The following is a 27,949-nucleotide window of genomic DNA, read 5'->3' as shown; positions in this document are numbered from 1 at the left end:
GAGAAACGTAAGTACGGAACGGACACACGTTCCGTTCAAAAATAATTACGTGTGTCCTAACCCATATTAAAACATATATCAACGTGTGTTCGTGTCTCCGGTACGTGAGAAAACTGCCAAACACGTACCGGAGGCACGTACGTGTGAAAGAGGCCTTACCCAGTTGCATATTGTGTCCCCTAGTCCTTGCTTCTGGAGCTTTAGTATAAGGCTATTATGTGGTACAGCATCAAATGCCTTTACAAAGTCCAGATAAATCCCATCAGCTGCATTACCAATATCCAGGTTTGCACTTACCCCCTCATAGAACCCCAACAGATTGGTTAGACACGATTTATCTTTCATGAATCCATGCTGTCTGTCAGTTATTATATTATTTTCCGCAACATATTTTTGCATGTCATCCCTTAAAATGCCCTCAAAAACTTTGCATACTACTGATGTCAGGCTTACTGGACGGTAGTTATTAAACACAAAAGAATACATTGGTCCATGATGTGTGCATCAATTAATATCCTTGACCAAAGTCACCATATCATACATTACTTTCCACAAATTGACTCTGTTCATAACCATATTTTATCATTCATTAGGGCTGAATAAACCAAAAGAAATTCATTATGAATATGTAGAAATGTTATTGTGTGCAACACGGACAGGATCACACAGATAATGATAATTAAAATCACATTGCACAGAAAACAGGGCAGTTGTTAAGGGCACTTTACACACTGCGATTTCGCTAGCGAGCGAACCCGCCCCCGTCGGTTTTGTGACACGGGCAAATCGCTGCCTGTGGCGCACAACCTCGCTTAACCTCGTCACACGCACTTACCTGCCCTGCGACGTCGCTCTGGCCCGCGAACCGCCTCCTTTCTAAGGGGGCGGTTCGTGCGGCGTCAGAGCGACATCACACGGCAGCCGTCCAATAGAAGCGGAGGGGAGGAGATGAGCGGGACATAACATCCTGCCCACCTCCTTCCTTCCGCATTGCCGGTGGAGGCAGGTAAGGAGATGTTTGTCGCTCCTGCGGTGTCACACACAGCGATGTGTGCTGCCGCAGGAACGACGAACAACATCGCTAATAAGAAGAGAACGATTTTTGGTTTCAGGACGACCTCTCCGCGGCAAACGATTTTGTCCGCTTTTGCGATCATTTAAGGTCGCTCGTGTCACACACTGCGATATCGTTAATGACGCCGGATATACGTCACAAACAACGTGACCCCGACGATAATTCACTAACGATATCGCAGTGTGTAAGTACCCTTTAGTGAGCCAGGGCCTAGTATGGTATTGTTGCTGTTGACAACATATGGGAGCTATACATTATACAGTTGTCGATAATTCAAAATGTAAACCAAAAATGGTATAAATAGACCAAATTGTGAACAAGAACAATGACTGAAAACCACTGTATGATAGTATAAAGGCAGCAAAACCCACATAGATACAGTAGCATATGGTTATATACTAAATATTAGCAAATACTGGACATTACATAGTAATAAAAATGCTACATCAGATCCGTGACAGGATCTTTTTTACATCTCATAGATCTCGAAGGGTATTATGATCAGTGATAAACAAGTGGGATGTGTCTGCAAGGTTCTTATGTGGCATATTGGTAGTCGCCAGCAAAATAAGTACAGTCATATGAAAAAGTTTGGGCACCCCTATTAATGTTAACCTTTTTTCTTTATAACAATTTGGGTTTTTGCAACAGCTATTTCAGTTTCATATATCTAATAACTGATGGACTCAGTAATATTTCTGGATTGAAATGAGGTTTATTGTACTAACAGAAAATGTGCAATCCGCATTTAAACAAAATTTGACCGGTGCAAAAGTATGGGCACCTCAACATAAAAGTGACATTAATATTTTGTAGATCCTCCTTTTGCAAAAATAACAGCCTCTAGTCGCTTCCTGTAGCTTTTAATGAGTTCCTGGATCCTGGATTAAGGTATATTTGACCATTCTTGTTTACAAAACAATTCCAGTTCAGTTAAGTGTGATGGTCGCCGAGCAAGGACAGCACGCTTCAAATCATCCCACAGATTTTCAATGATATTCAGGTCTGGGGACTGGGATGGCCATTCCAGAACATTGTAATTGTTCCTCTGCATGAATGCCTGAGTAGATTTGGAGCGGTGTTTTGGATCATTGTCTTGCTGAAATGCCCATCCCCTGCGTAACTTCAACTTCGTCACTGATTCTTGCACATTATGTTCAAGAATCTGCTGATACTGAGTTGAATCCATGAGACCCTCAACTATAACAAGATTCCCGGTGCCGGCATTGGCCACACAGCCCCAAAGCATGATGGAACCTCTACCAAATTTGACTGTGGGTAGCAATGCTTTTCTTGGAATTCCGTGTTTTTTTGCCTCCATGCAGAACGCCTTTTTGTATGACCAAACAACTCAATCTTTGTTTCATCAGTTCACAGGACCTTCTTCCCAAATGTAACTGGCTTGTCCAAATGTGCTTTTGCATACCTCAGGCAACTCTGTTTGTGGCGTGCTTGCAGAAACATCTTCTTTCGCATCACTCTCCCATACAGCTTCTCCTTGTGCAACGTGCGCTGTATTATTGACCGAAGCACATTGACACCATCTGCAGCAAGATGATGCTGCAGGTCTTTGGAGCTGGTCTGTGGATTGTTCTTGACTGTTCTCACCATTCTTCTTCTCTGCCTTTCTGATATTTTTCTTGGCCTGCCACTTCTGGGCTTAACAAGAACTGTACCTGTGTTCTTCCATTTCCTTACTATCTTCCTCACAGTGGAAATTGACAGTTTAAATCTCTGAGACAACTTTTTGTACCTTCCCCTGAACAACTATGTTGCATAATCTTTGTTTACAGATCATTTGAGAGTTGTTTTGAGGAGCCCATGATGCCACTCTTCATAGGAGATTCAAATAGGAGAACAACTTGCAAGTGGCCACCTTAACCCTTTCACGACCGGCCGATTTTTCGCTTTCCGTTTTTTTTTTCCGCCATTCTTTTTCTGAGAGACGTAACTTTTTTATTTTTCAGTCAATATAGTCATGTGAGGGCTCATTTTTTGCGGAACGAGCTGTACTTTTAAATGAAACCATCAGTTTTACCATATTATGTACTAGAAAATGGCAAAAAAATTCCAAATGCTGAAAAATTGCAAAAAAAGTGCGATAGCACTATGGTTTTTGAGATATTTTATTCACTGTGTTCACTATATGGTAAAACTGATGTGTGGGTGTGATGCCTCAGGTCAGTGCGAGTTCGTAGACACCAAACATGTATAGGTTTACTTTTATATAAGGGGTTAAAAAAAAATCGGAAGTTTGTCCGAAAAAAGTGGCGCACGTTTTACGCCATATTCCGTGACCCGTAGCGTTCTCATTTTTCGGGATCTTAGGCTCAATGACGGCTTATTTTTTCCGTCTCGAGCTGACGTTTTTAACGGTACCATTTTTGCGCAGATGCTACGTTTTGATCGCCTCTTATTGCATTTTGCGCAAAAGTTGTGGCGACAAAAAAACGTTGTTTTGGCGTTTGGAATTTTTTTGCCGCTACGCCGTTTACTGATCAGATTAATTGATTTTATATTTTGATAGATCGGGCGTTTCTGAACGCGGCGATACCAAATGTGTGTATATTTTTTATTTTTTTAACCCTTTAATTTTTAATGGGGCGAATGGGGGGTGATTTGAACTTTTAGGTTTTTTTGTTTTTTTTTAATTTTTTAAAACTTATTTTTTTACTTTTTTTTTTTATTTTACTAGTCCCCCTAGGGGGCTATTGCGATCAGCATTCCGATCGCTCTGCAGTATCTGCTGATCACAGCTGGAAGGCTGTAAACAGCAGATACGCTGTCTTTCTCTTTTGCTGTGCTCCGGGCACAGCGAAAGTGAAACCAATTCATGTGTAGTACAGGAGTCATCACATGACCCTGTACTACCATGGCAACTATCGGGAGTCACGTGATCGCGTCACGTGACTTCCGGTTTCGGCGGTAAGTAAAACTTTACCGCGATTGCGCTTATAATGGCGCTGTCATGTATTGACAGCGCCATTATAAGGGGTTAATCGGCACGAGCAGATAACGATTCTGCTCGTGCCTAGCAGGCACACATCTCAGCTGTGAAAATCAGCTGAGATGTGTGCCGATCGCGGCATGCTGCCGCCGGAGGACCGCGGGCAGTAAGATTATGTCATTTAGGACGTAATTTTACGGCCCGCGGTCGTTAAGGGGTTAAATACCTTTTCTCATGATTGGATACACCTGGCTATGCAGTTCAAAGCTCAATGAGGTTACAAAACCAATTTAGTGCTTTAGTAAGTCAGTAAAAAGTAGTTAGGAGTGTTCAAATCAAGAAATTGATAAGGGCGCCCATACTTTTGCACTGGTCAAATTTTGTTTAAATGCGGATTGCACATTTTCTGTTAGTACAATAAACCTCATTTCAATCCAGAAATATTACTCAGTCCATCAGTTATTAGATATATGAAACGGAAATAGCTGTTGCAAAAACCCAAATTGTTATAAAGAAAAAAGGTTAACATTAATAGGGGTGCCCAAACTTTTTCATATGACTGTATATTTTCACTAGGTATTAACCTAGTGCTGGGGGCACTGTATTCAATATTGGTGATGCAGTACATAACTTTCTGATGTAGCATTCTTATTACTATGTAATGTCCAGTATTTGCTAATATTTAGTATATAACCATATGCTACTGTATCTATGTGGGTTTTGCTACCTTTATACTATCATACAGTGGTTTTCAGTCATTGTTCTTGTTCACAATTTGATCTATTTCTACCATTTTTGGTTTAGATTTTGAATTATCGACAAATGTATTGTGTATAGCTCCCATATGTTGTCAACAGTAACAATACCATACTAGGCCCTGGTTCACTAACACTGCCCTGTTTTCTGTGCAATGTGATTTTAATTATCATTGTCCGTGTGATCCTGTCCGTGTTGCGCACAATAACATTTCTATATATTCATAATGAATTTCTTTGGTTTATTCAGCTCTTATGAATGATAAAATATGGATAAGAACAGGGTCAATTACTGGACGGTAGTTGCCTGGATCCACCCTCTTACCTTTCTTAGATATCGGTAGCACATCAGCAATCCTCCAATCCTGAGGCACCAACCCTGTTACAAGCGAGTCTAAGTAGATGAGATACAGCGATCTGTCGATTACGGAGCTCAATTCCCTCAATATCCGTGGATGAATGCCATCTAAGTATAGCAATAAAGTTTTGTCAAAACCAAAGACCAGGAAGTATCAAAAACAAAGCAGCTTTATTTAAAACATGACATAATGACAAGAGACAAAAACCGCAGCATAACAAAAAGGGATAAAAATGCATAAAACAGGGTCAGAAATTGTGCAAGATCAAAAGCTCATGGTGTGAACGTAGCCAAATATAAACTGCAATAGTGGACCCCAAACAATTCCTCCAATGTGAAACAGACTGGTAGTCTCCCCCTCCCCCACAGATGCTCCAATCTCGGTGTTCTGGGTGCAGCTTGCAGCACCGCTGCAGCCAATCACTGAGCTCCATGGCTCTGCCAGTGTTGGTGGTACATGCGGGTATTTCAGCTGTGGAGGTGACTTATGGCATTCACATTTTTTATAAGTGGAAAACCCCTTTTTACTCCTCACTTCAGGGGTTGAGCTGTGGCTGCCGGTTGCTCCTGCTCTTCGGGTATCGCATCTATGGCAGCGCCATTGTCACTTTATCACTTGGCGCTGTGGAATATGTTGTTGCTATAGAAATGCAGATAATACGTCACTGGCAAAGGACTAGGTGGAAGCCGTGGCGAGCCAGGCTACTGTGATAGCCACAGGCGAGGTGTAGGGTGGCACGTCGGCCATAGAGATGGGCACAAGGCGGCACCAGGCCAGTAGACTGGAGGCGCGCTGCTCTAATGGCGGATCCTGAGCAGATGGCCACATTCCCCATGGGGCAGTGCTAAAACTCCCTTTAATTTCCTGTTTACCCTTTAAGAAACAGCTGATCACAACATGTAACTCTCTGACAGCAGGGGACAACCCAAGGACTTGCATAGAACGCTTAGGACTGGCTGGGTCCATGCTGCCCGAGTCCCAGAGCTCTGCATTCTGTAGATTGCAGATGTGTCCACCATTGTGTAAGGTGAGCAGGGCCGGTGACCAGCATCAGCCGATCAGGCCAGGTATGAGGTGAGCAGCATCAGCCGATCAGGCCAGGTATGAGGTGAGCAGCATCAGCCGATCAGGCCAGGTATGAGGTGACCAGCATCAGCCGATCAGGCCAGGTATGAGGTGAGCAGGCACAGGAGGGGATCCACCATCAGTCACACCGCCCCTTTCATCTTCTCGTCTCGCCTTATCTCACACCAGCCAATCAGGAAATCGCCATAGTACTCGTCCAGCCAATCAGGTTACATAGCCCGCCCCTTTCCTCTCAGACTGCAATCTATTACGTATACGACACACAGCGTTCACACAGGAACCAATCGGCGCGCTCCACCTAATGTTTTAGTAATAAGCCTCGTGTGTACAAGCAGCTAAGGGGCGTGGCTACATTTAGTTGTGTCCTACTTAATATTAATAAGCGCCTGTTAGTGGGCGTGACTCTCGGTAAAGAACCACTGTTCGGAGGCGGAGGCATGAATAGAATATTAATGAGGGGGTGTGGCTGCGCGCAGGGTCTTCACTCTCCGGTGGGCTCTCTGTGCTGTTATTCTGTCGCCGCTGTCTGTAGGCTGCCATGTCTTCCATCCTGCAGCCGTTCACCGTCACTGAGGGGCCCTGCGAGCTATCGCGGACAGCGGGGAGTGGACGCAGGAGGGGGGTCCCCGGGACTCTGGCTGCGGCTGCTCCAGGAGGAGGGCGAGGGAAAATCACACACCCTGGGAAAGCCATCCTGGCTGGTGAGTACCCTGCAGACGCGCGGTGCCCAGGTGTCTGCGCGATCCCACCCCGATCTCCTCATCGTGTTCCTCACATTGCACTGCCCCAGCTCTCCCAGGCTCCTGACAGGCAATACAGCTGGGAATGGAGCTGAGCCCCCCAGTCTGACCTGCTGCCGCATCCCTTATGTAGGGTCGTGTGATGGGCATCCTGTCACCCGCCTGCTCAGGAAGCCATAGAAAAGGATTGAGTCTGCAGGAATTTAGCGGAAAGTCTGCATTGTGTGCACAGTGCCATACAGATCCCAGCAATACTGTGTGCTCCATGTCTGCATTGTGTGCACAGTGCCATACAGACCCCAGCAATACTGCGCGCTCCATGTCTGCATTGTGTGCACAGTGCCATACAGATCCCAGCAATACTGCACGCTCCATGTCTGCATTGTGTGCACAGTGCCATACAGATCCCAGCAATACTGCACGCTCCATGTCTGCATTGTGTGCACAGTGCCATACAGATCCCAGCAATACTGCGCGCTCCATGTCTGCATTGTGTGCACAGTGCCATACAGATCCCAGCAATACTGCGTGCTCCATGTCTGCATTGTGTGCACAGTGCCATACAGACCCCAGCAATACTGCACGCTCCATGTCTGCATTGTGTGCACAGTGCCATACAGATCCCAGCAATACTGCATGCGCCATGTCTGCATTGTGTGCACAGTGCCATACAGATCCCAGCAATACTGCACGCTCCATGTCTGCATTGTGTGCACAGTGCCATACAGATCCCAGCAATACTGCACGCTCCATGTCTGCATTGTGTGCACAGTGCCATACAGATCCCAGCAATACTGCACGCTCCATGTCTGCATTGTGTGCACAGTGCCATACAGATCCCAGCAATACTGCGTGCTCCATGTCTGCATTGTGTGCACAGTGCCATACAGATCCCAGCAATACTGCGTGCTCCATGTCTGTATTGTGTGCACAGTGCCATACAGATCCCAGCAATACTGCACGCTCCATGTCTGCATTGTGTGCACAGTGCCATACAGATCCCAGCAATACTGCACGCTCCATGTCTGCATTGTGTGCACAGTGCCATACAGATCCCAGCAATACTGCACGCTCCATGTCTGCATTGTGTGCACAGTGCCATACAGATCCCAGCAATACTGATCGATCCTCATTCATTGCTGTAACCTAAAGGGGACCCTCGAAATCTAGGACTTCTCATGTGTCCTCTTGAGGCTGAGGAGTTGGCGGTTTCCTGTCCACCATGCGAGTTCCCTGGGCCATGATGTCCGTGGCACAAAGACTAAAACGTTCGTGTGGCCCTAGGATGGGGGCTGATATTTATGTTCTGGTGAAGGTAATAGGAATTGTTGCCCCTGAAATGTTGGGGTCCCACCCCCTCCTGCTCCAGTGTTCTGTATTGGGGGATACAGTCTGATTCCGCCTGCGCTGAGGCTTGGATCTGGGCTTGTATCATGCGGGTCACCCCTTATTTCTCACTAGTAGGGCTACGAAGAGCAGTACCACGAGCCAGGTGCTAAACTGCCCCCCCTGTATGGGAGGGGGACGTTATTGATGATTTTGTTTATAGTATTCAGTGTTTCCAGCATATATGGGAATCCTAAAGCCCCCATTCCTTCTAGCCATGGTCAAGATTAAATAGATCAACATGGATACATGCACGACCGCTTCATTCATTGTCTATTGGACTGATGGGGGTAGCCAAGTACTGGTGATGGTGTATCTTTATACACCTTTGTGTCTATGGGTGCATTCAGACAGCTTAATTGTGGCCAGTAAGTGACCACTGATCGGCTACATGTCAGCTATACTTCGGTCATATAACAGTTTGTTGACGATCACACTTATGTGCACACAGAACGATCATTAATCCGATCGTTCTGTGTATGTAAAACATCATTCTTCTCGGCAGCACATGTATTGTTTATGCGGAAAAGATGTGCTGCTGAGTGCGATGCTTTTTAAACAAACTTAAAATTTATTTCACAAATGATCATTTTTAGTGATCGTTGGGTGTTAGGTAATGAGCGTCTAAAACCGGTTTAAAAGGGCCCCTAGGTTTAAGGGATATTCCCATCTTTATAGATGGCTGTGGTGAGATAGTGCTTGTAAAAACAACCATTTTTGCAGTTTACTGCTTATTAAAACTTTCAACTGTTCTTGAGATAGTAACACTTTTGTTTACAGCTTGTTTCCTAGGAAACCGACCACTGCTGTCTAGCCTGTGCACTGAAGCATGCTGGGATTAGGAGATCTTGCTCCGACAATTCTGGCCATCTAAAAAAAAAGGGCTCATATAATCAATAGAAAAGCACTGTCCATGTTCTGCTGTCCACCAGTAGTGGTCAGTCTCCAAGGCAACGTACTGTAAACAAAAGGCAAAAAAAATGTTAATATCTCAAGAACAGATGAACATTCTAATATGCAGTAAATTGAAAAATTGCTTGTATTTAGAAGCACAATCTGGCAATACCCATTTATGAAGAAGGGGAGAAACCTGTAAAGGGGTTGTCCATTCAACAGACAAGCTATGTTCAATTAGTGTGACAGTAAATTAATACCCCAACCTCTGGAGCAGGCTCGTTCTAGTGATGTTTGCGTTGTCTCTCCCGGGGCGCACGTGACATTGTCACATGATCCTTGCGGCCATTTACTGCTTTCTTCACTCTCCTCTCCTTCAGTCATATCCGACATCCAGAGGGAGTGAAAGAGCAGCCGCAGCTCTCGCTTCCTCCAGATGTCAATTATGTATTAGGGGGCAGTGAAAACAGCTCTGATTGGCTGTAGGGATCACATGACATACTTGATTGGTTGCAGCAGTCAGGTGACTGATGGCGGCATGTCGGCCACAACTGCACGACCAACAGGAACTCCTAGATTAGCTGTGCTGAATCTGTGTGAATTCAGGTGATGAGACTTTTTCCCTCTTTATAAAATGTCCCATCTTAGTAGGAAGTGAGCCCCATAGGGAGGTTTATGGGGAATAGTGCAGAGAAAAGGTCACCTCTTGCCCATAACAAACATTGTGATTTCAGTTCTGATTTTTGAGGTTCTTTATACAACAAAAGTGATAAGTCTGATGTCTGCGTTTTCAGAGATTGTCGCTTAAATTAGTTTGATTTGTTGTTTTTTATGTCCTGTCAGCCAATCTCTTTAAATGGCCATTCCTCCTCTCCTTTCATTGTGTATAATACACTTATCACTTTCAGCCCACAGTGTACAATGCAGGAGATTGCGAGAGATCATTCTATATATTAGAGGTGGTCTAAAGGTGGCTTTACACACTGCAGCATCGCAAACGACATCGCTGTAACGTCACCGGTTTTGTGACGTAATAGCGACCTCCCCAGCGACATTGCAGTGTGTGAAACACATCAGTGACTTGGCCCCTGCTGTGAAGTTGTGATCGCTACAAATCGTTCAGGACCATTCTTTGGTCCTTTGTTTCCCGCTGTGCAGCAAAGTTTTAGTGTGTAAAGGGGACTTTATAGCGACTTTGTTAGCGACTTCCCTTTCAAAAAGCTGCTTTACAACGTCCCCAATGACCAGCTAGGTCGTTCTGCAGGTCCGGATCGCTGTTGCGTCGTTGGCCAGGTTTGCCTGTTTGACAGCTCACCAGAGACTTTGTAGCGATCCCGGCCAGGTTGGGATCGCTGGTGGGATCGCTAGAAAGTTTCAGTGTGTAAAGGGGCCTTAAGACCCCCATGGTCCTCTCCAAGAGCCCGAACGGAAAGACTGAAATTCAGTTTATTAAAAAACTATGTAATCTTAGGGGTGCTTCACACACAGCGAGCTCGCTGCCGAGATCGCTGCTGAGTCACGCTTTTTGTGACGCAGCAGTGACCTCATAAACGATCTCGCTGTGTGTGACACTGAGCAGCGATCTGGCCCCTGCTGCGAGATCGCTGCTCGTTACACACAGCCCTGGTTCGTTTTCTTCAAAGCCGCTCTCCTGCTGTGACACACAGATCGCTGTGTGTGACAGCAAGAGAGCGACAAATGAAGCGAGCAGGGAGCAGGAGCCGGCGTCTGGCAGCTGAGGTAAGCTGTATCCAAGATAAACATCGGGTAACCAAGGTGGTTACCCGATATTTACCTTAGTTACCAGCCTCTGCAGCTCTCACGCTGCCTGTGCTGCCGGCTCCGGCTCTCTGCACATGTAGCTGCTGTACACATCGGGTTAATTAACCCGATGTGTACAGCAGCTAGGAGAGCAAGGAGCCAGCGCTAAGCAGTGTGCGCGGCTCCCTGCTCTCTGCACATGTAGCTGCATTACACATCGGGTTAATTAACCCGATGTGTACTGTAGCTAGGAGAGCAAGGAGCCAGCGCTCAGTGTGCGCGGCTCCCTGCTCACACTGGTAACTAATGTAAACATCGGGTAACCATACCCGATGTTTACCTTAGTTACCAGTCTCCGCAGCTTCCAGACGGCGGCTCCGTGCAAGCGCAGCGTCGCTTGCACGTCGCTGCTGGCTGGGGGCTGTTCACTGGTCGCTGGTGAGATCTGCCTGTTTGACAGCTCACCAGTGACCATGTAGCGATGCAGCAGCGATCCTGACCAGGTCAGATCGCTGGTCGGATTGCTGCTGCATCGCTAAGTGTGAAGGTACCCTTACAAACAAAAACTCCAAACCTCCAATGTGCTGTCCACTCAGTGTTTCCTTTCAGCCTAATTTGCTGTCCACTGCCTGTTGTCAAGAACAATCTGTCTCCAGAGACTCAGACGGATTTTCAGGAAGGGTGTGTGCCTCTGATAATGCCCTCATGTTTGTCAATCTGGCTGCAGGCATAACTGAGTGGCTGGCTTTTAGTATACGCCATGCAAGTTATTAGGCAGTAGCTGTAGCATTGACTGGTGCGAAGTGCAGGTAAAGGACGTTCAAGCAGAATGTTGCTAGAGGTATCCCCTACCTATCTAGGAAGAATGGATGACAAGTTAAAGGGTTATTCCCATCTCAAAGATCCTATCCTATTATGTAATAGGTGTAATAATTATAGCAAATACCTCCAATTACAAATGTAATATAGTTCTCCTGATACACTATGTCGCTTACCTCATGTTCAGGGAATTGCAGGAACTTAGGTATTCATGGTTACAATCACGCATATAGTTCAAGTTAGTCAGTTAGTTGCTAGTGGTCATAACCATGGATACCGAAGGTCCTGCAATTCCCTGAACATGAGCTAAGTGACATTGTGAATCAGGCAAACTATACTACATTTCTAATTGGAGGTATTAGCTATTATTATTAATAATAATAATATTATTATTATTATTATTATTATTATTATTATTATTATTATTATTATTATTACACCTACTACATATTGGGATAGGATCTTGGAGATGGGAATACCCCTTTAAGGCTCCAATATACATTAGGCCCCTTTCACACGTCAGTGATTCTGGTACGTTTGCTTTTTTTTTTTTTAAACTTACCAGAATCACTGACATACGCAGACCCATTATAATCAATGGGTCTGCTCACACGTCAGTGATTTTTCACTGAACGTGTCTCCGTGCAGCGTACACCCGTGGCCGTGATTCTGTACGGAGACAAGTCAGTTTTTTTTCTGGCATCACTGATGACCCACGGAACACACTATGATGTGATCCGTGTGTGATAAGTTAAACACATACCGGAAAATCACGGACATATTAAATATTAAATATTTTCAGCTTACCTTGCCTGCGATTCGCTCTGGAGCCTCTGCTCTCTTTGGCAGCTCCTGCCTGGCTCATGAATATTCATGAGAGCAGGAACAGCCGACCAGGAAGTAGGTGCTGAGAGCGGTGGACGGACGCTGCAGAGCTGGAGACTTCAGCACCATGGACAGCAGGAACGAAGGCAGGTGAGTAATGTCCACATGCAATCACGGATTGCACATGGACAACCCACGTGTGCCGTGAATCACGGAACACGGAGGGACATGTGCGTGTTTTTACACGTCAGTGAAGAACGTTAGTGAAGAACGTCAGTGTTTTTCACTGACGTGTGAAACGGGCCTAGTACTAACATTGGCTGAACCTGTCGATTTTTGGCTGGTTAGGCCAGCAGTATTGTGTATTGTGGCCCCAACAGAAGATGTTTGGGGACAGAAGGCTCCAGCATGTCTGATTTTAGACTGTCTGCTAAGAGATAAGCTGGAGATGTCTATCAGCATCTCTATGGATGTATGAGTCTGGACAGACAGCGGGGACCTTACACAGCATGAAAATCGGGACAGCTCCAGCTCATATTATACTGATATATGCACCAAGGCCGTTTTAACTTATGGGGTGACACTATGCTCTTCTTCAGGCTTTGTATGAAAGGAAGGTACACTTAAGGCGGGTTTCAGATGTATTTAATCAGGTGCCAGTCACACGCATGGTTATGGTCATACGTGTGTGTCACGTGTGACATCCGTGCTTGCATATGTGTGACAGGTACCGGAGAAAACACAGGTCTGTGAAATAAAAAGATTTTCCATATTTACCGGTTTTCTCCGGCTCTGCTGTCTCCCGCTCCTGACCGCCGCTTATTATATTCATCAGTTATTTACCGCACTCAGGACCTGGAAGGAGGAGCATCGCCGAGGACAGCACAACGGGGAGAGGTGAGTATTCTGCAAGCACAGTGACATCCAGGAGGTCATTGGGGTTCCCAATGAACTCTGATCACCTCCTGATGACACTCGCGCTACAGCTTCACTGGTTCATCAGAGCTAATTGGGAGCTGTGAGTCCCCGATGCTGTCCCCGCGATGCTCCGTCTTCCAGGTGGTTCTCACTACACATACACACATTATATTTTATATATGTATATAATATATATATATACATATATATAATTAATTATACACACGTATACAATGAGAGAATATGCACACATATGTATATGCACAAAGGGATATATACACACACACTCTGCTGTATACTCACCCATCATGCGGTCCCCGGCACTGAAGTCCCTGCGATGCTCCTGCTTCCAGCACCACAGCACAGTATATTCAGTGAGTATAATGAGTGGGGTCAGGAGCGGGAGGCAGCAGAGCCGAAGACCGCATTGCTGGATACAGGTAAATATAGAAAATATTTTTATTAAAAAGACCCGTGTTTTCTCCGGTATGTGTCACACGGATCACATCAGTGTGCGATCCGTGTGAAACCTGTGCTGCCAGAGAAAAAACAGACATGCCTACGTGTGTGCATGCTGGGTCATGAGAAGTCACATGGTCTGTGTGTGAGTAACAGAAAATAATAACATGGGTACGTTTGGCATCAGTGTTAAAAACTTATGTCACACGTTCCTGAAACATGGACGTCTGAAACCAGTCTAAAATAAAATGCTTTGCTGATTATTTAGGGCATTGTCCCTCGTTGTTGACAGTGGGCCAATGTCTTTAAGTGGACAGTACTTTCATTTATCACCTCTCCACAGCTGGGTCAGAACTTATGATCTCTGCTGTGAAAGCCTCCATACTCATTGGAAAGCAGTCAGGCAAGCGATTATTTGGTGTTCACCTCGCCTGTCCCCCCCCCCCCCCCTCCCCATACTCTGGAGTGCTCACTTAGCCGAGTGCCCATGTGTTCTCTGAAGGGACCCGAACAAAAGGATCTTCAATTGAAAATCTGCAGGTCGGGTCCATGTTCGTCAGGGGAGAGTCGGGAGGTCCCCATACACATAAGACCCTCATACCAACAGACCGCTATTGGCAGGTTTGGCCAGCTTTAGATTAATGTGTATGAGGCTTGAAACACACATCCGTGAAACACGTGCGTGTTTGGTCCGTTTCCGTGTATACTGGAGACACGGCCAAACGTGCACCAATGTTACTATATCTCTGCGGTTACAATTGCGTTTTTGGTTATGTCCGTGAGTCCGTCTCCGTGATGCGTTTTTTGGTCCGTGTCTCACGCCAGCATGTCCGTTTTATTCACGCAACACGCAGCACGGACCCAATGAAAGTCAATGGGTCTGTGCGCACGTCCGAGTGACACGGACGCATCTCTGTTTGTTCCCTGTATGTTTTGTGATTTTTCATGTGATGTCAGTCTTTTTTCTTTTTATGTTTCGTTCTCTCCCTCAGTCCGTCGGTCGGTCTCTATGTCTGTCTGTCCCTCTAGCTGTCTGTCGGTCAGTTCCCCCCTCTCTCATACTTACCATTCCCCGATCTCCGGCGCGGCGCTGCACGGCTGTTATTAAAACTCCGGCGGCTTTTCCTCTTTTGAAAAAGCCGGCCGCCCATTAATCAATCTCGTATTCCCTGCTTTACCCGCCCACCGGCGGCTGTGATTGGTTGCAGTGAGACACGCCCACCACGCTGAGTGACAGGTGTCACACTGCACCCAATCACAGCAGCCGGTGGGCGTGTCTATACTGTGCAGTAAAATAAATAAATAAATAATTAAAAAAACCGGCGTGCGGTCCCCCCCCATTTTAATACCAGCCAGATAAAGCCATACGGCTGAAGGCTGGTATTCTCAGGATGGGGAGCTCCACGTTATGGGGGGCCCCCCACCCTAACAATATCAGTCAGCAGCCGCCCAGAATTGCCGCATACATTATATGCGACAGTTCTGGGACTGTACCCGGCTCTTCCCGATTTACCCTGGTGCGTTGGCAAATCGGGGTAATAAGGAGTTATTGGCAGCCCATAGCTGCCAATAAGTCCTAGATTAATCATGTCAGGCGTCTAGGAGACACCTTCCATGATTAATCTGTAAGTTACAGTAAAAAAACACACACACCTGAAAAAATCCTTTATTAGAAATAAAAAACACAAACAAATTCCCTCATTACCAATTTATTAACCCCGACAAACCCTCCATGTCCGGCGTACTCCACGGACCTCCAGCGTCGCGTCCAGCTCTGCTGCATGGAGGTGACAGGAGCAGCAGAATACACCGCCGCTCCGGTCACTTCCACGCAGCTAATGAGATGAGTAGCGCGATCAGCTGCTGTCAGTCAGGTAACTCGCGGCCACCGCTGGATCCAGCGGTGGCCGCGGGTAACCTCAGTGACAGCAGCTGATCGCGCTACTCATCTCATTAGCTGCGTGGAGGTGACCGGAGCGGCGGTGTATTCTGCTGCTCCTGTCACCTCCATGCAGCAGAGCTGGACGCGACGCTGGAGGTCCGTGGAGTACGCCGGACATGGAGGGTTTGTCGGGGTTAATAAATTGGTAATGAGGGAATTTGTTTGTGTTTTTTATTTCTAATAAAGGATTTTTTCAGGTGTGTGTGTTTTTTTACTGTAACTTACAGATTAATCATGGAAGGTGTCTCCTAGACGCCTGACATGATTAATCTAGGACTTATTGGCAGCTATGGGCTGCCAATAACTCCTTATTACCCCGATTTGCCAACGCACCAGGGTAAATCGGGAAGAGCCGGGTACAGCCCCAGAACTGTCGCATATAATGTATGCGGCAATTCTGGGCGGCTGCTGACTGATATTGTTAGGGTGGGGGGCCCCCCATAACGTGGAGCTCCCCATCCTGAGAATACCAGCCTTCAGCCGTATGGCTTTATCTGGCTGGTATTAAAATGGGGGGGGACCGCACGCCGTTTTTTTTTAATTATTTATTTATTTATTTATTTATTTTACTGCACAGTATAGACACGCCCACCGGCTGCTGTGATTGGGTGCAGTATGACACCTGTCACTCAGCGTGGTGGGCGTGTCTCACTGCAACCAATCATAGGCGCCGGTGGGCGGGTAAAGCAGGGAATACGAGATTGATTAATGGGCGGCCGGCTTTTTCAAATTAGAAAAAGCCGCCGGAACAGTGTGAACGCCGTGCAGCGCCGGTGATCGGGGAACGGTGAGTATGAGAGGGGGGGACACTTCAGTCACTCGGGGGATTAGTGGTCACCGGTGAATCCTTCACAGGTGACCGCTAATCAGTACACGGCACAAAGACAGAGCCGCGGCATGACAATGAAGTCGGGTGAAGTTCACCCGAGTTCATTCTCATCCCGCTACTCTGTCTTCCGACATGTAGTAACGACATTTTGCATCACACACGTACATTTCACACGGACAACACATACACATGTCAGTTATTTCACTCACGCACACACGGACATTCCACACGCACATACGGCTAGCATACGGGATACACACGCAGACCACACATACCATAAAAACGGACCTAAAAAACGGAAAACGGACCCGAAAAACGGCCCGTTTTACACGGACGTGGTTTTCACGGATGTGTGGCGGAGGCCTAAGAAGGAGGGTCTTTGAAGAATCATCTAATGTAAAAATAGGACATCCCATAATATATTTACCTCACCTCTAGTTTGTCCACTATTACAATCAATAAGGAGTTGTGAGGGTTATTGTATGTGTCCTAGAAGTCATTTGCACTTCTCCTCCCACAGATGAGACCTGTGTGGACCAATCTCATCCCTCAGCAGGGACCTTCCCCGCTGCTCTCCGCTAACATACCCTTTCTCTAGTTGGTCCTTGTCCAAAATGGAGGGGATTAGTAGGAACTTGACACCGGCTTTCTCTGCCAGGTTTCTCAAAGTCTTGTTTGTTTCTGGAGCCTGCGGAAGGTCTTCCAGTGACAAATACCTGAGATCCGGTTGCCAGATTATTTTTGTTTTGATTCTGGACCTCGTATCTGAAAATCAAGGACAGACGTTTTTAGAAGCTAATTTCTAAAAGGGGAAAAAAAAATGAGTGATAAAAAAATAAATAAATAATTGTCTATAGACGTAGAAAACTAATGTGAACAATGGCAGCAGGAATCAGACTGATGATGGCAGCCAGGTATAGTTTTCTCTGGAAAAATTACAAAGAAAATCCACTTTAAAGCTTTGATTGATAAGTCTCTCCCGTATACATAGGAAGAAACCGATCAATCATCTGGGAACTAGGCGGACAGCGCAGATTGTTAAAGTATGTTTTCTCTGAAATGCTGGCACAAAATGGAGCTAAATATCCCTGGCTGCCATTGTGCCTGCAGCCTGGGCAGCAAGAATCAGGTGTGAGGGTCCCATTAGATGAGGGGGGGGGGGAGGGGTGTTGTCTGGGCATCTAATATTGATGATTTATCCTTTTGAATACATCTTTAATATCAGATCAATGGGGACCTGGAACCGGATGCCCCCGTGATCGGATGATGTTTGCTTTGGTGGCGGCTGGGTGACAACACTGAATATACCAGGACAGGACATCTGAGAACTGCAGATCAGCTCCTATTTTGCACATTGACCGGAGCTGTGCTGTACATCTCTATTCAATCAGTGCTTTCAGCCACCTGGAATTTAAAAACAGTTGATCACTGGGGTTTCGGGTGTCTGACCCATTTCTGAGTTTCGTTATCAGTACTCCATCCCCGGAAAACTCATTTAAACCATAAAATGAAAATCTCGGACCAATGTTAGTCAATGATGCACAGCAGATATGTCAGTTTTTCGTCCACTCTGATCGGACTGTGGGGAATAAAATGACAGCATGTCTCACGTGCACTCATACAAGTCTATGGGTGCATGTGAAACCTCAGACTGCAGTCGGATGTCATCTGAGTGCAGTCTAATATACACACAGGCAATGGAGAACATTGAGACATTAATCCTGTGCTTCAATTCTAGCATGTGAGAGAATCTGACCACAGTGAATGAGACTCTGCTCACGCTTGGAGCAGAGTTTGGGCCCAGTGCCCTTGGCATATATTATCCAGTTCCTTCCATCGGATGCTCTATGCTCGTGTGACCCCCGTCCTTACTTGCACAATCTCCTCCAGCTTCTTGCATATGCATCTGTTTACAGAAGTTTTAGAGTGTCCCTAATTAAAGAAAAGGTACCAACTTTTCCACATTTTTTAACTTACCATACAGGGCAGTTATAGGGATCTGCACATCTTTGTCATGGAGTCATGTTTCTTACTGATGCAGCTGGAGTGGTCCAGGCAGCAGTGTATTGGCTGATTTGGCTTCTTTCTCGGACGTCTGCTGGTGGAGCTACCAGTTCAGAGCGCAGTTGGTGTTCCCTAAAATCTCCTCTTCATCATGCCCTTCCTGTAGCCATGTTTCCCCCTCCCACACCCTCACTCAACTTGACATTGGCCTTGTCATGTATGAGACAATATATAGTTGTCCTTTCTTTGCTCAGTAGGAGGGAAAGTAATTAATGTGCGGCCAGATGTCCATTTACATCAAACCAAGATGGATAGGACCTGCATCCATTGGATACTTGACATTTTTTTGGATATACCATAAGTATCTAAGAAAGGAGTACTTTGAGTCCTAATATAATGGTGGTGATTTAATGAGACCAAGTTACAATGAATGTCACGTTAAGGCTTAAAGGGTTACAACAGTTGACGGACAAGAACACAAGATGGTTCTTCTTAAACAACCACTTATTCATTGTGAGGTCAAATAATCCAGGGGTGGTTAGGTAATAACCATGTTACATAAAAATCTGTTGGGTGCCAGAGAAAACAAATTTTAATTCGCCATGATCTGAAGTGTCTGCTGTGCGGATTCTTCATGAGCAGTGTCCTGAGCGCTCTACACTAGACAGAACTCATTCCCTCGGACAGATTTAGTGGGCACCTGTATGGACACCAGAGCAGAGGGCAGAGTTTGAAAGTGTCCAGTTCAGAGAGCCCAGGACACTTCACATCGAGGACACGCCCACTGGACTCCTATAATCACTGCATGATATTCAGTCTATTATTAAAATGCATTAACCATCATCTGTCCAGCTCAATCTGCCAATTTACAGGGATCAAAATTGCAGACAGACTTCCTTCTAAAGGGATCCAACCATCTGAATTTTAATCTAATATATAAAGCTCAGTGTATGTATGTATGTATGTGTGTATGTCTGTCTGTCTGTCCGCTAAAGGAATTTGCACCGTCGCATTTACAATCACAGACTCCCCATGTGACTCAGGGAACGTCATAGACTATGTTTGGGCGGGAAAATTTCACCCCGTGCTTTCCAGTTACTCTACAAAAATCCTGCAGCCATTAAACGGAATGGAGCTGGGAGCTGCAGGCTATAAATAGCAACTGTCAGTGGTTGCTATAGGAAAAAAATAAACTGGTAGTATAAGAAGCTTATGTGTGAGGTAAAAAGATGTTGGTGGTGAGACTGATAGAGACAGAGACACAGACAGAGACAGCGCGGGAAAGAGACAGCCTGGGCAAAGAGACGAGAGAGACAGACAGATACAGAGATTGAGACAGACTGATGCAAATACAGACAGAGAGATAGAAAGACAGACAAGGAAAGAGACAGACAGCGACACACAGACAGAGACTGGGAGAGAGACAGTTATTATCCCGGGCAACGCCCGGGTACTACAGCTAGTATATGATAAAAGCCAATGCTATACTGGTGCTAGGATTCTGAATGTAACCATACCTGTTGTTCTGAATTTCAATGTTTAAAGTTCCAGCAATGCACTGCTATTTGATTGACAGGTGGGGCAGGAATATGTGGGTCGTGTCTTGCTCTATATTTCCGCCCCTAGCTACCTGCCTGGCCTCCTCCCCCTGTTGCCGTCACACATGGTAATTCCGGCGCCTGCACACTATCATTTGGAAGTACTGTATTGCATTAAAGTCTTCACTAAGATGCCATCGGAGTCAGCACTTGTGCATAGCTCTATCTTTGTGAACAGTATCATCTTTCAGCGGATTGCTGTATGCGCTATGCGATGGCGGCGCATGCGTCCTCACATCCTCTTCTCTCGTGACCGCGGAAGCATGCACGGTCACAACAGAACTCCAGGCCACCCCCAAAATCTGTTCACCGGTCTCCTGTGATGCATGTGTCTTGTGTTCTTTTTGGTGCGGTCTGTGTCCAGATAATGTTGTGGGCGGTCTGCAGTTCTGTTGTGACCGCATGCGCTCCTGCAGTCACAACAAGAGCAGAGGATGCGAGGGCGCATGTGCCACCCTCGCATAGCGCATTTGGCAGTCTGCTGCAAGAAGACAGTGTTCACAAAGATGGCGCCGGAGAGAGTACGTATTCCCTTTCTGTTGCACCTGTCAATCAAATAGCAGTGCATTGCTGGAACTTTACTTGCATATATTTCTGAAATAAAACCTCAAAATTCAGAATAAAAGCTATGCTTATATTCACCACCCTAGTGACTGTATAGCACCGGTTTACTAATACATATATGTGTATATATGTATATATATATGTGTGTGTGTGTGTGTGTGTGTGTGTGTGTGTGTGTGTGTGTGTGTATGTATGTGTGTATGTATGTATATATATATATATATATATATATATATATATATATATATATATATATATATATATTTACATACATACATACATACATACATACATACATACATACATACATACATACATACATACTATAAAAAAAATCCCGTCGGTTGCTTCCCTTTAAATAAAAGGAGAGCGATAGAGAGAAGTTGGTCACAGGTGTCTCAGTAGCCGGAGTTTAATAAGATGCCAAGTAATGAAGGATGGAAAAGTTGCACGCCAATCCGTCATACCACAACGTGTCCAGCTGAACGGTTTTATTGACGTCAGGTGAATTAAAATTATTATTATTTTTTTTTTTTTTTTGCTATGTATCTGACAGTTGTCGTATTTCATGGCTAACAAGTACGCGGCGTGATCCATCCATAATTCATTCCCCAGCCCTGGCGTACAGCCATGACAAGTGTTATTTTACTTCCTGCTGTAAATAACGGATGCCATGTCTATACAGAGTCTGTCATTTTACTGCGATATGTAAAGTGATTGCTCTTTTTCTAGTCTGGGACAAGATTTCATTCATTAGAGGTAGGACACTTAGACAATATAGATTATGTTGCAGTCTCTTTGCTTCTGTGTCACAAGCGATTGATTGCCGAGCTTTTAAGCTGCTCCTTTGATGTAATATACGAGCATGAAATTACATTTAGTTCATTATGTATACCATTAGGAGATTGGATATGGATCATTCAACTTATTATCCACTATTTTTAGAAAGATCTGACCTTTTCCATAATACGGGTCTCTCCTCTTCTCCTGTGCCGAGCTGTTTCAGCCATATACAGTATATTACAAAAGTGAGTACACCTCTTATATAATTTGTAACTATTTTATACACTTTGATACAATGTAAAATAGTCAGTGTACAGCTTGTATAATAGTGTAAGTTTGGTGTCCTCTAAGTAACACAACACAGCCATTAATGTCTAATTCGCTGGCAACAAAAGTGAGTACACCCCTAAGTGAAAATGGCCAAATTGTTCCCAATTAGACATTTTTCTTTCCCTGTGTCATGCCTCATTTAGTTTTACAAGGTCTCAGGTGTGAATGGGAAGCAGGTGTGTTAAATTGGCGTTATTGCTCATACTCTTTTACTGGTCACCCATAAGTGAAAATGGTCACATTTTGCCCAGAGTCAATATTTTGTGTGGCCACCATTACTTTCAAGCACTGCCTTAACTCTCTTGGGCATGGAGCTCAATAGAGCTTCACAGGAGCCTCTGGATCCTCTTCCATCCTCCATGATGACATCATGGAGCTGGTGGCGGTTGGAAACCTTGCTCTCCTCCACCTTCTTTTTGAGGCTGCCCCACAGATGCTCAATAGGGTTTAGGTCTGGAGACATGCGTGGCCAGTCCAGCACCTTTACCCTCAGTTTCTTTAGCAAAGCAGTGGTCATCTTGGAGGTGTTTGGGGTTATGTTGGAATATGAAGGGATTGGAATCATGCTCTGCTTCAGTACATGTTGGCATTCATGGTTCCCTCAATAAACCGTAGTTCCTCACAGCCGGGAGAACTCATACAGTTCCAAACCATGACACTCCAACCACCATGCTTGACTATAGGCAAGACACATTTGTCTTTGTTCTCCTCACTTGATTGCCGTCACACACGCTTGGCACCATCTCAACCAAATAAATTCATCTTGGTCTGCTTGTCTTCTGCAAACTGCTGGTTTTCTTGTACATCATCTTTAGAAGAGGCTTGCTTGTGGAATAACTGCAATCCAGACCAATTTGATGCAGTGTGTGGCGTATGGTCTGAGCACTGACAGGCTGACCCCCTCACCCTTTAACCTCTGCAGCAATGCTGGCAGAACTCATACATCTGTTTTTAAAAATACAACCACTGGATGTGAGGCTGAGCACGTGCACTCAACTTCTTTGGTTGACCATGGTGAGGCCTGTTCTGAGTGGAACCTGTCTTGTTAAACCACTGTATGGTCTTGGCTGCCGTGCTGCAGCTCAGTGTCAGGGTGTTGGCAATCTTATAACCTCGGCCATCTTTATATAGAGCAACAATTCTTTTTCTTTTTCAGATCCTCAGAGAATTATTTCCCATGAGGCGCCATGCAGTGACCAGTATGAGAGTATGTGAGCGATATCACCAAACGTAAAGGCCCCGTCACACTAAGAAACATCGCTAGCAACATCGCTGCTAACGAACAGCTTTTGTGACGTTGCTAGCGATGTTGCTGTGTGTGACATCCAGCAACAACCTGGCCCCTGCTGTGAGGTCGTTGGTTGTTGCTGAATGTCCTGGGCCATTTTTTAGTTGTTGCTGTCCCGCTGTGAAGCGCAGATCGCTGTGTGTGACAGCGAGACAGCAACAACTAAATGTGCAGGCAGCAGGAGCCGGCTTCTGCGGAGGCTGGTAACCAATGTAAACATCGGGTAACCAAGAAGCCCTGTCCTTGGTTCCCGGATATTTACCTTTGTTACCAGCCTCCGCCGCTCTCACTGTCAGTGCCGGCTCCTGCTCTGTGCACATGTAGCTGCAGGACACATCGGGTTAATTAACCCGATGTGTGCTGTAGCTAGGAGAGCAGGGAGCCAGCGCTAAGCATTGTGCGCTGCTCCCTGCTCTGTGCACATTTAGCTGCAGCACACATCGGGTAATTAACCCGATGTGTGCTGTAGCTAGGAGAGCAGGGAGCCAGCGCTCAGTGTGCGCTGCTCCTTGCTATCTGCACGTGTAGCTCCGTGCACTGGTAACCAAGGTAAATATCGGGTTGGTTACCCGATATTTACCTTAGTTACCAAGCGCAGCATCTTCCACGCGGCGCTGGAGGCTGGTCACTGGTTGCTGGTGAGCTCACCAGCAACTCGTGTAGCGACGCTCCAGCGATCCCTGCCAGGTCAGGTTGCTGGTGGGATCGCTGGAGCGTCGCAGTGTGACATCTCACCAGCAACCTCCTAGCAACTTACCAGCGATCCCTATCGTTGTTGGGATCGCTGGTAAGTTGCTTAGTGTGACTGGACCTTTATACACCTGCTCCATATTCACACCTAAGACCTTGTAATGCTAATGAGACACTGGGGAGGGAAAATGGCTGATTGTACCCAATTAGCCATTTTCACTTAAGGCTATGTGCCCACGCTGCGGAAAATGCGCGGAATTTGCCGCGGATTTTTCGCGGAAATTCCACGGATTTTTCAACAACCTGCAGCACAGCTATTCCCCAGCTAATTACTATGGCATTTGGGAACTGCTGTCCCCACGCTGCACTTTTTTCCACAGCGGAATTCATGTGGATTTCCCTGCAGAAAAATCAGCAGCACGGGAATTATTCCTGCGGACTTCTCCGCAGGGTCCCATATACTTACCTGCCTTGATAGAAGACAACGATGTCACTTTCTCCGTCCGGTGCACAGGAGCACGGTCAATCCAGGTACAGGAAGGAAGAGGTGGGCGGGACCTGCTTGAGCTCCGGTCATGTGACAGCCGGAGCTAGTGCAGGCCCGCCCACCTTCTCCAGCACAGTGCACCAGACGCTGACAGAGTGACCCGGCCGCTGGAAAGCGAGGTGCTGCATGATGGAGGTAAGTAATATGAACGCCCCGATCACTGCAGCACGTGTTCTGCATTGAGGATGCAGGGCCGACGCCATGGTACTGTATCCTCAATGCAGAATGCCCGCACCATATCCGCAGGATATTCCGCTGTACATCCGCAGCATGGAAACAGACAGAAGTTGTGCTGCGGATTTCTGGGAGCACCTGCGGAATGTCCTGCGGATATAACCGCAGGACACTGTCCCCGTGGGCACATAGCCTAAGGGTGCACTCCCTTTTGTTATCAGTAGTTTGGGGTTTTGACATTAATGGCTGTGTTGAGTTATTTAGAGGGCACACCAAATTCACACTGTTAAACAAGCTGTACACTGACTACTTTATGTTGTATCATATCTTTTTTTTTTTTTTTTTTGTTAAATTCTTTATTTTGAAGTCAAACTCTTAACAAGACAAAGTATCTCCTGCCCCACACGGAGCGGCAGATATCTATTACAGATATAACAATAATGGTGTTCAAACAGTCACCCCACATGAACAGACCCCAGCCCCACTACTACTCGAGTCTGGCCCATTTTACACCTTTTATAAGCCGACCCAACTTAATGAGAGTAAAGAGAAGAGCAGAGAAAGAAAGCAAGGCATGGAGAAGAGTAAAGGGGAAAAAGAGTAAGAGGGGGGGGGGGGCAGAGGAGTGGGGATAAGAGAGGAGGGAAGGGGGAAAGAGGAGAGAGAGGGAAAAGAGAGAGGAAAAAAAAAAAAGGGGAGGGGGGGTGGGGGTTTCTCCCAGAAGGTTACTACTCCTGTGGAGCAGAGAACAGGCCAGCGTACTCCGCCGACTAGGTGAACTCCAACCATGGAAACCAAGTCCTATAAAAGTCTTCCTGACTGTCATTAAGAGAGGATGTCAGGTCCTCCATATGCATCAGGTCGTTAATCCTTAAAACCCACTGTGCCAGCGTGGGGATGGTAGTAGACTTCCAGCCAAGCGGTACGCAAGACCTGGCGGCCATGACCAAAAATCTTAGCAATGATCGCCTGTATTTAGAGACCGGGAGTTCGGATAGCTGTAAAATAAACGGCTCCGGACCCAGTGTCTCAGTTGTGCCGGTCACCCGTCTGATTACCTCCCCTACCTCCGACCAAAACCGCTGCAGAGAAGGACAGGACCAGAAAATGTGCACAAAATCACCCTCCCCCGAGCCGCATCTCCAACAGGCAGGGTCAACTGAGGGAAACATTCTATGGAGTCTGGTCGGGACCCTGTACCACCTAGCCAGCAGTTTGTAATTAGCTTCCAACAGTCTGGAACTGATCGATGTTTTATGTGCCAGCAGAAGAATGTTGTTTCTTTGTGAGCCAGATAAAACAAATCCCAGGTCCCTCTTCCACTGCAGTAGGTAGGCCGAGGGGGGCAAATCTCCCGGATCTGATAGCATATTGTATGTCAGGGAGAGTGAATGTCGTAGGACACGCTCTCCCAGGCACAACTTTTCGAATCCCGTAGGGGGTCCAGCATACTGAGTGAAGCGGGGGAGGGAGTATATGAAGTGCCTCAACTGCATAGCCCTCCATCCCCCCAAGGGACTCGGCGGCAAGAGGTCCTGGATATCCGCTAGAGATGGCCAGTCCCCCTCTCTTCCCAGGTGACAAGCTCTAAATCTGCCCCCCTGAACCCAGTCCCTAAAGACGGGGTCCGAGAGACCAGGATGGAAATCCGGATCACCTAGTATGGGTGACATGGGGGAAGGCACTGGCAAGAGGAGACGTCTGACCTCACCTCTCGAACAGCATTCCAGAGTGGCGCCAATAGTGGGATGAGATCTCAAAGTAGTCGGGGAAAGGTTCAAAAGCCAGGGGGTGGCCGGGAGATGTATCTCCCAAAAGCTCTGTTCTAGGGCCACCCACGACTTTGTTCTAGAGTGGCGGCATCAGTCCAGCACCCTAACCATATGTGTGGCCAAGTAGTATTTTTTTAAGGTCTGGAATACCCAGGCCTCCCCTGCTCTTAGGTCTGCACAAGAGAGAACGAGAAAGTCTCGCAGGTTTGTTAGCCCAGATAAATTTGGTATGTAGTGAGGCCAATTCCTTGAAGAAAGAGCTAGGGATCCTAATCGGCAGGGACTGAAAGAGATATAAGAGTCGTGGTAAGATATTCATTTTCAATATTGCACATCTCCCAAACCAGGTGAAGAAGCCCTTCCCCCAGTTAGCGCAATATTTTCTAATGGACTGCAGAAGAGGGAGAAAATTCAGCTTGTATATTTGGCTGGTGTCCGCAGCCAGCTGAACGCCCAAATACTTCAAAGACTTACTAGCCCACCTAAACTCAAACGCTGATTGTAGCGATGTTACTTGATCCGGGGGGAGAGATACATTTAGGGCCTCCGATTTTGACATGTTGATTCTAAAGTTAGATGGAGAGGAATATGTTTTCAACTCACTTAGTAGATTAGGGAGGGAAACCCGAGGGTTGGTAATAAAGAAAAGTGAGTCGTCCGCATATGCCGCAATCTTGTAAGTGGAGCTGGAGACTTTAGGGCCCGATATGTTAATGTTTCCTCTAATTCGACTGAGCAGAGGTTCCAGAGTCAAAATAAAAATCAGGGGCGAGAGAGGACAGCCCTGTCTTGTTCCATTGCGAATGGGGAATCTCTCTGAGAGGAGACCGTTCACCCGGACTGCTGCCGAAGGGCTACTGTACAAGGAGCAAATCCAACTAAGCATCATTCTCCCCAACCCCACTGCCTGCAGGACCTCCTCCATGAATATCCAGTTAACTCTGTTGAACGCTTTTTCTGCGTCGGTTGACAGAAGCATCAAGGGCAGCCCTTCAGATTTTGCCTTATGGATTAAGTTCAGAGCCTTGGTCGTGTTGTCCCTTGCTTCCCTACCCGTCATAAACCCAGCCTGGTCCAGGTGAACGATCCCCCCCCCGACAGCGGAGAGAGTCTATCCGATAATATCCTAGTGAAGAGCTTCAAGTCTGTGTTGAGGAGGGAGATGGGTCGGTAGCTAGAACAAGAAGAAGGGGCTTTGCCCTCTTTAGTAATGACTACTATATTAGCGGCTAGGGCGTCCCTCGGCAGAGGGGTTGTTACGGAATGTGGGATGTGGTTGAATGCTGAGAGGAATGGGGAGGACAGAATGGTACCCAGCTTTTTGTAATAGAGCAGAGGGAAACCATCCGGGCCAGGGGCCTTACGAGTGGGAGATTTTTTAATTGCGGCCTGATGCTCCTCCTC

The 27,949-nt window shown here is 46.4% G+C and overlaps 1 protein-coding gene across 1 annotated transcript in view; it reads left to right on the top strand.

The window, feature by feature from the left end:
• Positions 1 to 6,704: 6,704 nt before the first annotated feature.
• Positions 6,705 to 27,949, top strand: part of LOC142291097 (tricarboxylate transport protein, mitochondrial-like) — a 58,591-nt gene continuing 37,346 nt past the window's right edge. The window contains exon 1 of the mRNA XM_075335354.1: positions 6,705 to 6,923. Coding sequence (XP_075191469.1) covers positions 6,761 to 6,923 — 163 coding nt within the window. The 5' untranslated portion in view covers positions 6,705 to 6,760. The remainder of the gene's footprint in view (positions 6,924 to 27,949) is intronic.

The sequence above is a fragment of the Anomaloglossus baeobatrachus genome, chromosome 2, assembly GCF_048569485.1.
Source record: "Anomaloglossus baeobatrachus isolate aAnoBae1 chromosome 2, aAnoBae1.hap1, whole genome shotgun sequence".
Lineage (NCBI taxonomy): Eukaryota > Metazoa > Chordata > Amphibia > Anura > Aromobatidae > Anomaloglossus > Anomaloglossus baeobatrachus.
The sequence above is the reverse complement of the archived record's forward strand: the minus strand, read 5'-3'. Positions and strand labels throughout refer to the sequence as shown.